The 13,176-nt window shown below is 39.1% G+C and overlaps 1 protein-coding gene across 1 annotated transcript in view; it reads right to left on the bottom strand.

Moving 5' to 3' along the window:
- LOC125042780 (organic cation transporter protein-like) overlaps positions 1-12,381 on the bottom strand; it is a 25,732-nt gene extending 13,351 nt beyond the window's left edge. Inside the window, exons 1-2 of the mRNA XM_047638665.1 lie at positions 11,679-12,381; positions 5,761-5,881 (exon numbers count right to left, since the gene is read on the bottom strand). Coding sequence (XP_047494621.1) covers positions 5,761-5,881; positions 11,679-11,795 — 238 coding nt within the window. The 5' untranslated portion in view covers positions 11,796-12,381. The remainder of the gene's footprint in view (positions 1-5,760; positions 5,882-11,678) is intronic.
- Between the last annotated feature and the right edge of the window lie 795 nt (positions 12,382-13,176).

The raw sequence follows: 13,176 nt of genomic DNA, 5'->3' as shown, positions 1-13,176 counted from the left end.
TTAACCCTTTTGTCCAGGGTTTATGCACTGTCAATTGAAGTTTTTGTGATTTATTTTGGACACTAATTAGTAAACCCCTAGTGACTGCAAATGATTGAGCTGGATTTTCCCATCACATCATAGAGCAAACCCAGAATATGCATAATGGTGAAAAAACTACACCATATTGATTAACAGAATGGTTCAGCATAGAACAACGAATCAGGCAAGGTTGTATGTTGGCACCAGATTTGTTTACTTCTATGCTGAAGGGATAATGAGAAACACACCAGATGGATATACAGGTTGTGTCAAAATTGGCGATAGACATTAACCAGCCGATGATATGATGATTTATGCTTATTGCTAATATCATGGAAAAATTGCAAAGGTTACTCAACTGAGTCAATGAAGATACTATGCAAGCTGGCCTTTATTCATATGTAAGTAAAGCAAAGGTTATGAAGTTATTCAGCAATCCAAATGTGAATTGAAATGAATAAGACTACATTTGAATAAGCAAGAAAAATATTGAGAACGTCAATGACTTTATATACGTGGGTTCTTTAATTACCGATATATATGACGATACCAAAAAAAAAAAAAAAAAAAAAAAAAAAAAAAAAAAAAAAAAAAAAGCAGAAAGAAGATTGCATTGTTAGAAAGGTTTTACTTGTATACGAAAATTCCAAAGATATAGGCTTATGGCTTATGAGTTTCAGTAAACATGTCGGCCAACTGATTCATGGCGACGGAAAAATTCATGGATGGTTTCCATACCAGAGTAGAACATGTATCAGCGAGTGAAGGATAATCTGCCAGGAACTAGTAATTCTATGGAAGGTTGGCATAATCAAAACGGAAATATGTTCGACTTTGGCACAGTGGGTTTGTCAACCGCCCCCGGACCACCCTCCACTGCCGCTGTTTGCTGCTAAATACCAAAAAGGAGCAATACAGATTGGCCCCGAATTATGTGTAAACTTAGGTTTATAATATTTGGATCAAATAGGATATGTAATGGTGATCCGCAGTGAATAATAAAGTTGCTTTCGTCAAAAAAAAAAAAAAACAACAACTGTTTTACACATCCATAAATAAGAAAGTTCTGAATTTCTGATATCATAGATTTCAAAACCTGAAACAATGCATATTCTGCTTAATGATTTATTTTGGTTGCAACTTCAACGCTACTTCAGAACTCTGTTTTGTCCATAATGAACCGATACATTGTGACATAAATAATAATTTGACTATATATATATATATATATATATATATATATATATATATATATATATATATATGCGCCGCTTTTATTGGAGCAGCGCAATGGTATTACAACTTACAATTGCCCTTTTGTTAAATATTATGTTCAATGTTTGGACTTTGCGCGTCAGTCCGACACCACCGCCGGCAAGAAACAAGGCTGCCTCGAAGAATATAGGCTATCTGTCACAAACTGATATTCATCCTCTACCACTCCCCTGGTTGACTTGACAGAATAGAGACAACTACGACGAAATGGCTATTTTGTGCCGCAAATTAGCGAGCATCGATATCCCATGTTCCAACATAAAATGAATGTCTGATTTCTATTGATATTAATATGACTTCTGTGAACATACGAATCATTTCTACATATAATGGTGAAAACTGCGACGAATTATTGGATCGTTTATCAAATGTTCACCGTTTAGTGGACAATTATTCAAACAATGTGGTGTTTAAGTCTAGATTTGGGTTAATTTTTGCGTTTTTTGACGGTGTTTCTTCAGTGTATTTCTTTCAAAATAGTTCAGGAATGACAGTAGTAAAAAGAAACGGAAGAAGCCAATAATAAAAAAAAAACTTCATATTTGCAATGAAAGAAGGCGAAAGGGGTTTTCGTTGAAATGGAGTGGTGCTACCTGTCTGAAAATACCTTGATGAGTCCCGCGATCTCTTTGCCTTCCTGCAACGGCTCCGCGTCCTCCCCAGCTCGTTGGCTAGGACTATATTCCATTAGAAGTGGAATTAGAACTGCATGATCTACTTCCACTTCTAGGGCATCACCAATAATTAGCTGCTCTGTACGTAACATTCACCAATATCAGCAACACTGAACGTTCTCTGCAGGACTTTCCCCTGATTTTTTTTTTCTTCACTTCATGTCACTCGGAGCAACATAAAAACGATATCTAACGCTTCAATGAAGCGATTTTTTCGGCACTTCTCTCATCCGGTGCCAGAAGGTGTTCACATCGTCAGGCGGAGGAGGTACCATGGCTCGCCGCGTACCTGCGCTGGCGTGCCAATGGCAAGCCCGGCATGGCCCTGAGTTTGAGGCCATAACGCATTTCAAACAATCATTGAGAAACTAAAGATTGGTAAGAAAGTTCTTTTTTTTTTTTTTTTTTTTTTTTTTTTTTTGAAATCAGTAAATGGAAAACAATTAAACATAACAATCTGGCGTCATAGAAAATGGTAGCATAGCGGTTTACGAACTATGGAGGAGCTCATTTTAGCAACGTTTTCAGTTTTCAGCCATAAGCCCCCCTCGAGCCGTGGGGACGGGCCGACTGTGAGGGCGAGGGTTCAGGAAGCGGCGACTGGCGAGGGCAAACGAGTCACCGTGAGCAGCAGCCCCACCCACGACGGCATCTCGTACACGCCACTCGGTCCTACGTGCAATGCTTAGCCTACTGTCCAATTGTTGCTTCAATCATAAGGTTTTACCAAAAAGCCTCACAATAGTTGTAATTGTACCAGTTCCAGAGGATGAAAATGGTAACATTTCTGACAGTTGCAATGACAGGCCCATTGCCCTTTCCATTGTGTGCGCAAAATTATTGGAAGCTGTCATAAATGACACACGTTCTGATCAAGTGCTGACCTGGGACAACCAATTCGCCTACAAAAATAACTGCGGTGCTCACATGGCAGTCGCAATTTTAAAGAACTTCATCCATGAGTAAAGGAAACACAATACGCCCGTTTACGCCTGTCAAAGCGGGTCGTAGACGTCATCACTTCATAATCGGCAGCTGAAGCCCTGGCATTCGTGCAGGGGATGGATGTTCGGCGGGGCGATGACCGAGGAAGCTTATTTCCTTCCTATTTGGGCAATGGCGACATAGACGGGCACTGATATTTTATTAATTTAACGAAACAAGTCATCAATCAAATTAAATGAATGATGATCGACTCCTAAATTGTGAGCATTGTATGTCACAATTAAGCAAAGTGTCAACATCTTACAACAAGGGAATTCGAAAGCAGTTTAACACAGGCAGACAAGACAACATATCTGCAGCAAGTCTGAGCAAGGGACTTCCACCCTTAAAGGTAATTAGCCGTTAGGGCGTTGTGGGTTTGTTCCAGAGACTTGGGGCGTCTAGCAGCTGTATTGTAAAAAAATCCTAATGAAAACCAATTATTTCTAATGCACGAAGTGGAAGTCAAGTGCGTATGTACAACATTAACTGGTTTTAATCTGCTGATCACAATGCTAGGTTTATTACTCTATATTGAAATTTATCTTTCAACACATATATTCTTTATTTCTTACCTATGTTTTATATCATATTTATCTTATTTTTATTATATTAACACATCTATGCCTAAAATCATCTTCTAACTGATTTTATTCTTTAAGGCACGTATTTATCTTCCACGTCCATTGTATAGTTAAGCCTTACAAACACACACTTGAATTCCATTGTCTTAATACGATTTTTATTTTTAACACACAGTTTATACTATGTTTATAGTTTATACTATGTTTATAGTTTATACTATGGCCTCAAAAAGTTACCCTTCTTTAACATCCTCAAGCCTTCTGAATCAGCACCATCCTCATAATGGATAGTTCACATTACTGAACAGCAGAGGTCCTTCTCACTTACTGTAACTGAGTGAGGAAAGTGTCCGGGAAATAGATTTAGACAGATGGTAGAAAAAATCCACAATGTAAAGCTAGATTTATTGAAGGTGAGACTGCAGATTTAGACAGAGTAGAAGCCTTAAGAATTCTTTCTTTGTACGCAGTTCCATCTGATTTCTATCGTCTATTCACTTACACTGAACTTCCGCCAGACGTAAAATGGAAGACAAGAAGAAGAGAACAAGAAATCGTGGGGTTTCAAAACCACCGAGATTTCATCATCGGAGGCGGAGCAACAAGTAAATGGGTATTTTATTTGTTTTATCTTAACTGAAGATGAATCCTTGGTGGATGTGACTCGCCTCGATATGTGATGCTGTTTCTATCGTCGCTGCATTTCGTTTCATTTGTTTTCGCGCGTTAATGTGTATTTATGTTCATCGCTTTCGTAGGTTACGTATGGAAAACTGTCGGTGTAAACAGACGATGTAAATCTCACGGTCAGTAAATTCAGAAAGTTTTTTTGTACAATATATCAAAGGACAAACCAGAATGAATGCTGACGTAAGGAAGATTTAGCTATAGACACAACAACAACAACAGCAAACACACCACAAACAAACGCCACCAAAACAACAACAAATCGAAAACACGCGATAAAAAGGAAAATCCGCGGAACGGCATAAACATCCGACACGAGGTTGAAACGTTGAACTTCTTAACTTCTTGGAACGATTTTCAGACCTTGAAAGAAGTCCAAGATCTCTCGAAACGTTAGCTAATCTAGAGGAGAGAAGAACCTGTCGAATTGGCGGTTTGCACTGGTTGTAGTGGGTTGATTTTAATGACCTTATTAAGCTGTGTTTAATTGTGGTCCCGAATGGAGGGGAATATAATCAGTGACTCACTTAATAAAAAGTAAATAAGGAAGTTGATATAGATAGATAGATTGGTAAGTAGGTAGATGGAAGAATTGGGTGGATGGATGGAGGGATGAATGGATGGATGGATATATGGATAGATGGATAGACAGATTGATAGATAGATAGTTGAATTAATTAATAGCTGTATTAATAGATCAATAAGCAAACAACTAATATGCGCATTTACTTTTAAATTATATTTATCCACCTACCCGCTTCTTTGTCTTCTTGGCAAGTATGCCGTTTACTTTTCCCAATTTGTACGAACGTTAAAGTTGGTTTATCGAGAATAGCCCTGTTTCGTGCAAACCGCTGCCAGACCTCGCTAAGTCTTCTGTTTTGACATTAGTTTATTTCTATTCTTAGATTTGTGATTTTTTATATACATATATATTTACCTACATCTTTTTATCTTGTTTTTTTTCCCATTTATTCTTTATTCACGTGCGGTGCCTGTTGCCGAGTTGTATTTTCATAAGAAACACTTATATTGGTGTACGTATATTGTCTTTTCATGTCCTTGTTTTTGTTTGGAAAAAGTGCTCATTTCTCTTGTTTTTTTATATGTTCAGATCATGATCGTTATATCAGGTGCCTTTGCAATTCTCGTAATGCCATTATTTATCTTACAGAAATTCAGTGATCTATTCATAGTTCTACAGTCGCAAGATGATACAAGGGCGTCATATTATATAAATGTTATATATCTATTCCGTATATATGACTGAATAAATAACAACCCTCCCTGACCAGGATTCGAACCTCGGCCGTTCCAGGTATGACCCGGCACTGCATTATTCCATGACTGAATAAATACAATGAACAACCAAACAATGTTTATAATTGCACATCCCCTTCGCCATTGCATCCGATTACTGTTCCAGAAAAGTTTCCATAAAAAAAAAAAAAAAAAATCTATAGTAAGAATTATACGTCGTTAAAAAATCAGCCAAATAAGCGATACAGAGAGATAAAAAGAATGACTCAACTAACCTGAAGACACAGCGTGGATGGCGCAGAAGACTTGGGAGAAATACGCGATGAAGAAAACCAGTTTCTGCCACAAACCCCAAGACCCGCTGAGTTCCAGCGCCTCGTCGAAGTCGCCGCCATTCTGTAAGGGGACGGATTCGGAAACGTGATTGCTGATTTTGAGGACTGGTGTTTCTTTAAGTTATATTTTATGTATCAATCTATTCAACTTTTTTTTTCGGGTCTCCTATATCTCTTTGTGTATGTATGTATCTATGCATGTATGTATAAAGGTTCATCTGCTGATATACTCTCATGTTTATTTACTTATTCACTTTATCTATGAATCTACCATAGGGGAAGTAAACTGTCTTTTTTTATAGGAATGCAATAAAGTTTTAAACATTTCTATGACTTGTGGATATGAAACGTTTTAATGGTTATATAAAAGAAACAATGAAACGTTAAAAACCAGCTGAAAATATCTAATGAAAACCCCCTTACCTCATAGCCTGAAAAGCAAAATGTCGAAAAAGAAAAACAAATTTGTCGAATATATGTATATATATACACATACACATACACACATGTGTGTGTGTGTGTGAATGGTAAAACACTCTTCCGTTTTGATAGTATGGTAGAAAAACCATAAATGCAAAAAGTAGATTTATTGAAAATGAGACTACAGTTTGGAAATCCACCTGGATTCCATCCTCGGGTCTGAAGAGGAAAGGGAGAGGAGGGGGTATAGAAGCGAGAGAGGGGAGGCAACGCAGTAACACGGAGCAGGTGAGGACAAACGAACAAAAACGAAGGGAGGACAGGTCAGATCGGAGGAATATGCGCAGGATGAAATTAGGCAGCTTTATTAAGGAGGATTCCACCAGACTGGTGGAAAACACACATGCATATATATATATACACATATGTATATATATGTATAGATACGTATATATATGTATACATATGTATATATATGTATACATATGTATATTTGTATGCATATGTATATATATATATATGTATACATATATGTATATGTATACACACATATATAGACAACCGAGTAAATGGGCGGTCATACTAATCTATTATGTCTAGGGATCCCTTTACAGACTGGGACACTTCCCCAGCTATGAGGGGAAGCGAAATGAAAATCCCTTCCTAGAGCGGCACCACTGTGTTGGTTTCTCGTCCCAGCTAAAGAGGAAAAGATTATGCCAAAACGGAAACTGTTGTATAATTGCTTATTGCTTGATTGTCTAAACGGTGCTTATTATATAGTGTTGGGTATAAATTTTACTGCAAAAAAATATAACATTTATTACAACTACCAATGATGTCTTACTATAACTTTAAAGATTAATCAGACAAATGTTAATCTGATCAAGAAATGCGCAGAAACACCCAGTCCTACACGCTGAAGACGCGGGACTCATTTCAGACATTATTTTTGCTCTGGTGGACAAAGAGAGAACCAGGGAACAATCAGGAAAAAACATCCATTAATATGATGACAGCAGAAAGTTGAAAATAACAATAATGAATAAAATCAACAAGAAACTTTGCTTTGAACGGGGTATAATCGTACGGCTGGCAATCGACAATTAATAATATTTAACTCAATTTCAGTTATTGTATTTGATTCATCTCAACTTTAGTTTATCACAGTCCATAATCTATGTCTCTTGTACTGATTACACTGACCTGACAGTGGTATATACTACTGGAAAGAATGTTATCGGATTTTCTGTTTCTGTTGAAATATGGGGATCGGGGTTGCTGGTACGGTTATATGATGTATGATAATTACTAAATTGGATGGACTGGCTTCTCTAAGTTTAATGTCTTCTGTCTTGAAATATTTCAATCGATCCCCGGACAGAGAAGATTAGGGTGACTGCTTGGTTAAGTGTTACCGAAACCCAGTTTCCGAAGTGAGTTTGTAAACCAGCTCGTCTCCACTGACCTCTCGTGCCGAGTATCGGGAGCACCTGTCTGGTATGACTCACGAGCCTCGACTCTGATTCGCCTCCCCCGTGTCTCCTTACATCGCGTAAGCTTGCAATACACAAATCTATTGATCCAGATAAAATTTCTGGATTTGTTTGGATGAGTTAGGATCGGAATAGTATCCTCTGCATAACATGTAGTTTGAATTTGGGTTTGAACGTTTGGAGTTTATACACATGATGAAATTATCAAAGAGGGTGGGTGAGACGACACTCCCCTGTGGCACCGCGCTTCTTGGTTCAAATGGGTTTCCAGGGGTGTTGCCAAATTTTATCCTGGTTTGCCTCTCATTTAGGATATTCCTGATTAGTTTGCAAATTGGGTCAAGTAAATTAGCATCAAGTAATCGCGCTCTTAGGTCATCATGTCATACTTTTTCAACTGCTTTTGACACATCCCTGAGAATGGCGTTGCATTGTTTTCCTGCGGTCAGTGTCTGGGGTATATCTTCACATATAATTGCGATTGCTATGTCTGTATCTCTGCCGCTCTCGAATCTATATTGTCTCATGCGGAGATATCCTGTGTCTTATAGATATTGCAGAAGTCTTTTATTTATGTTTAACCTTCTAGAAAGGAGAATGAGTTTTCTACCTTGTTCAACCATTTTCCAGGCCTGGGAACGAAATCTATAACGGCTTGTTCTGGGAAAGTATCCAATGAAGAGTAAGGCATTCAGGGTCGGATGCTCTGTACAGCTTGGTGAGCTCATTTCTTCACTGCAATGTCCGTGCGTGTATGATGTTGAATGAATGAGTTTTGATTATCAAGTATTTTTCTTTTGGTTTCATTTTCTGGCTGTGGAGGTGCCTTAAGTTTGTTTCTGATATATTGGATTTTGTTACCTCCATTATTATTTCTGGTGTGATTTCAGTTAATCAATCCTAAAGGTGTCTTCCGATCTTTTGAGCTGTAATCAGGGTTGGTGTACTAGTAGCTGAAGTTGTCTTCATTAATCCATTATCCTAGTCGTCGCCAGCCACAGTTCCTGTAATGTTGGGCTCTCCTGTTTGCAGTTCAAGCTCTAGGGTTTCGAGGTCAGCTGGCATGCCTCCATGTATGAGTCTGAATTTTGGCCTTCGTCATGTGCTTGTTGCGGGAAGGATTCCTTTATGGGTTGCCTTGGTTTTAGCGGATTCTTTTCCTTGCTTCTGCAGCGTAAGAGCCAGCTTTGCAAAGGTTTACTAGGTGGGCGTAAAAAAAGAAGAAAAATAAGAGATATATAGTGTATGTATGCATGCGCTGAGTTGATTGTGTTAATGCCGTTTCCACCATCTTTGTCGCGGGGCTATGCCTCACTTAACGATGGGGGCCTGGGTCCACTTGGGAGGTAGCCATCGGTGTCGATATGAATAGCTAAGGTACTCCTTTTGTCATGACGCCTGAGGATGTTACGATCCTAGTCGATTCGTTGTCTGTGGAGTCCTCGTCCTGACTCGCCTATGCCTTTGTTGCAGCCTCCGCAAAGTATACTATACACCTAGCTAAGGGGTCTGCTGTGGTCTGACCTCTTTTCCCTTACGATCTTCTAACCTGACGTGGAGCTATTTTGATTATGTGGGTCGCCAGGACCTCAAGGTGCGGGACGACTGTACGGTGGGTGGTGTCCTGTGGGGCGTCTCTCCTGAGCCTGGCTATTATCTTCTCTTCATTGCGCCTTAGGTGGGTGAGTGAAGTAATGGGGGCGCCAGGCTGCAGAATCTGAGCACTTGGCGGAAGAAACCGACGGCCTCGGCCTTTTTGGCCTTTTGTTATGGGAGAGAAAAATAATGAAATAAGGCGTCCTTATTGTTGTTCATCTCGCTCCTCCTCTGTGGTGAATTGTACGGTGGGTGCACTGCGTTCAGCTTACGGCGGAGATTCAGTAGATTCGACAAAAGTCAAGTACACACTTACGTAAACTTTGGGTTTGACTTCGTCGGTGCCACGGCGAGGATGTCGCTTACACACCGTAGCCAAACAACATTGTTCCACATTATATTGTTCATGGAAACCCTTTGCCTTAAGGGTTTCCAGGAACAGCTGTGCAAGGACTACTGAAGGCGATAAGTTTCTGATTTATTTTTTATATACATCCGTCCTCGGAATTCGAGCTGATAAAACGCCACACAGAGGCGGACGAGCGCGACGAAGCCATCGCTCGGAAGTGGTAGTTGGTCTTCGCCATTCCTTCTAACGATCGTTTTACATTTCGGCGTTAGTTTAAACGGCGACTTGACATCGAGACCGATAAGCTTCTTATACCTATTTTCGGCGTTTCGCTGTTTGGCCATCATATCGGCGGTGTTTGATAGATGGCAACCGCTCACGCAGTTAAGGATGGCTAAGAGGCGCTGCAAGGCTTAGCTAGTCGGCGTGGCCATTGGCAATGGGATCAGGGATTCCCTTCCTTAAGTGCCTTGACATTTCCTCGGATCGTCGGCGTGCTCCTCGAGCTAGCGCAGAGAAGACCGAACTTCTGAGGTCAAATCTCAGCACATCTATTCTTATTCTTATATGCCCTGAAGAAGAAATATCTATCTATCTATCTATTTACCTCTCTATCTATTTATCTATCTATACCTATCTATCTATCTCTATAGTATATATATATACACACACACACACACACACACACACACACGTGTGTATCTATGTATATACATACATACATATATATACATACATACACGCACACACATATATGTATATACTTTTATGAATGAAAAAAAAAAAAAAGTAAGACTAAACATACAAAAGTAACAGATTAGATAACAAGGAAGATTTTTTTTATTTTTTTTTTATGAACGGTAAAAAACTAAAACAAAGTCTGACATACCTAAGAAAAATAAAATAAAAATAAAACAAAATAAAAAGACTTACACGTGCCAGAATGTTACATGCATGCTACGGCATCTTAGGAATTTAAAAAATGAAGTTACGTGCGATTTTCATCAACCAACAATAATTTTCATCAACCAACAATATATATATATATATATATAGAGAGAGAGGGATTGAGATAGATAGATAGATAGACAGATAGACAGAGATAGATAGATAGATAGATAGATAGATAGAGAGAGATAGATTGAGATAGGTAGATAGATAGATATATAGATAGATAGAGAGATAGAGAGAGAGAGAGAGAAATTGAAATAGATAGATAGATAGATAGATAGATAGATAGAGATACAGGGTAAATAGAGAAAACAGAGAAATAGACAAACAAGCTAAAATAAAACAGAGTTTGAATTTCTAATTTGCAGAAAGTTATAAAATTATGAGAGCGCCAATAAGCTCTGTCTGTGGTGAAAAGACTTACCCTTCACTGAAACTCTAATGATATATATTTAAACAAATGGGGAAGAATGGAACTGGTGTTGAAAAATAGTAAAGGAGCATCCCCACGTATTTCATGCTCGATTCAGCTCATTTAGCATTTTTTTTCTAATGCTAGATCAAATATTCACTAATTTCCTTTGATTTGTATTTACTGATTTACTTCGAATAACCAGAATCTAATTTAACTGCTTAATTTATATTGTTGTTTTCTTTTTACTTTTAGGTACGATAATGATCCCTTTTGATATGATCGTTATTGTTATTATCATAATTAGTATTATTAATTCATTGCCATATATTTATTTGCTATCACATTACGTATTTTCATAATCAATTACCATTTATTAGTGCTAATCATATCATATCGTATTTGTAGCGAAATTTAAAAATTATTCTCGACGTAACTTTAGGCCAAAAGTTGCTCTCAAGGAATTGAAATAATGAAAGAGAGAAATAAATCGAAACTACCGAACGACACAATACGCATTTTTATTCATCGTCCACACAACACAAAACACAAATGTCCTAATAAAATAACCCTGATAACCCGTGACTCAAAACAACACCTAAAACCTCCTCAGTGAGACGGACAAGGAACTTACGTGGTGGTCTTGTTTAAGTTTCTCGGGGTCAGTGTCGTCCGTCGGCGAGACCCTCAGCTCAAGCTCACTTCTATCAGGACTGTCATCGGGGATTTCCTTCGTTGGGTCCTTGGCCATTGCGTCTCCCTTCTCTCCTCTCTCTTTTTCCTTCTAACGTCTTCTTTTCTTCTTCCCTGTTTTTCGTCTGTTTATTTCTTTTCCCTCCCTTTCGTCACTTAGGCTTCTTTCTTTTTCTTCTTTTTTTCGTCTATTTATTTTCTTTCTTCTGTTCTTTTTCTATGCTTCTTTCTTCTACTACGTCTCCTCCTTCTCCTTTTTTTATATTCTATGTATTCTACTCCTTCGTTGTTCTCCTCTTCTACGTCCCTCCCTTCTTGTTCTTGTTCATCATATAAGCTTGTTATTAATGATTATCGTCTTATCACTTTCAGCAAGTCTTAGTAATGACAGCCATTCCTCTTCCAGTTTCTTCCACCATGTACTGTCCCAGGTGAGATATTTATCTATCTCCGTTTCTCATCTTTTCCAAATCAAATATATTGTTCTTTTCGACGAGTATTTTCCTCTTCTTTTATAGTCTCTTGATTAGATTTCAACTTTTTTGATATTCTATTAATCAAAGAAATATTTACATGTTTTTAAAATTTTCGTTCAACGGTCCTCAGTCACAGACACTTAAGTACCTCTAAACACACGTTAAACGAACCACAGTCTGGCAAGACCGCAACGAGTTTTAGCCGCGAAGTCTTCGCCCCTCCCACCTAGCCCCCCCCTTTTCCCCTCCCACTTGACCCCCCCGTTTAGTTTACCCCCTTTCCCCCTCCCACCTAACCCCCCCATTCCCACCTAACCCCCTTCCCACCTCTCCCCTCCCCCCTCCCCCGGCGCAGCTCCTCACGTGCCAAAAAGTGGGGGAGGTTTGGGAAAACATTGAAGTCTGAAAAGGGAAGGGAAGGGAGAGGAAGAGAGAGAAGGGGGAAAGGAGGAAGGACGGGTAAAGGTTAAGGGAAGTATAGGAGATGAAGAAAGGACGGGAAGAGAAGGGAAAGGGAGCGAAGAGAGAAAGGAAGAGGGATGGGTAAGAGGAAAGGGAAGTAAAGGGAAAAAAAGGGGATGGGAAGGGAGTAAAGGAGGAAGGATGGGTAAGGGGTAAGAAAGAGTAGGAAGAGGGGGGGGGGGGGGGAGGGAGCGAAGGGGGAAAGAAGGAAGTGAAGGAAGGAAGGGGAAAAAGGCAAGGGGAAGAGAAAAGGAGGATAGACGGAAAGGGAAGAGAGGATATGAAAAGGCAAGGGGAAGAGAAAAGGAGAATAACGAAAGGGAAGAGAGAAAATGAATAGGCAAGGGGAAGAGAAAAGGAGAATAACGAAAGGAAAGAGAGGAAATAAAAAGGCAAGGGAGGGGGTGGAACACAAGAGCAAAACAGTAAGGATGGACAAGAAAAGGTAGAAGGAGGAGAGAGTGAAGTGAAGGGCGAGAAAAGAGGGAAAGAGAGAGGAAG

Source organism: Penaeus chinensis, chromosome 32, assembly GCF_019202785.1.
Source record: "Penaeus chinensis breed Huanghai No. 1 chromosome 32, ASM1920278v2, whole genome shotgun sequence".
Taxonomy (NCBI): Eukaryota; Metazoa; Arthropoda; class Malacostraca; order Decapoda; family Penaeidae; genus Penaeus; species Penaeus chinensis.
The sequence above is the reverse complement of the archived record's forward strand: the minus strand, read 5'-3'. Positions and strand labels throughout refer to the sequence as shown.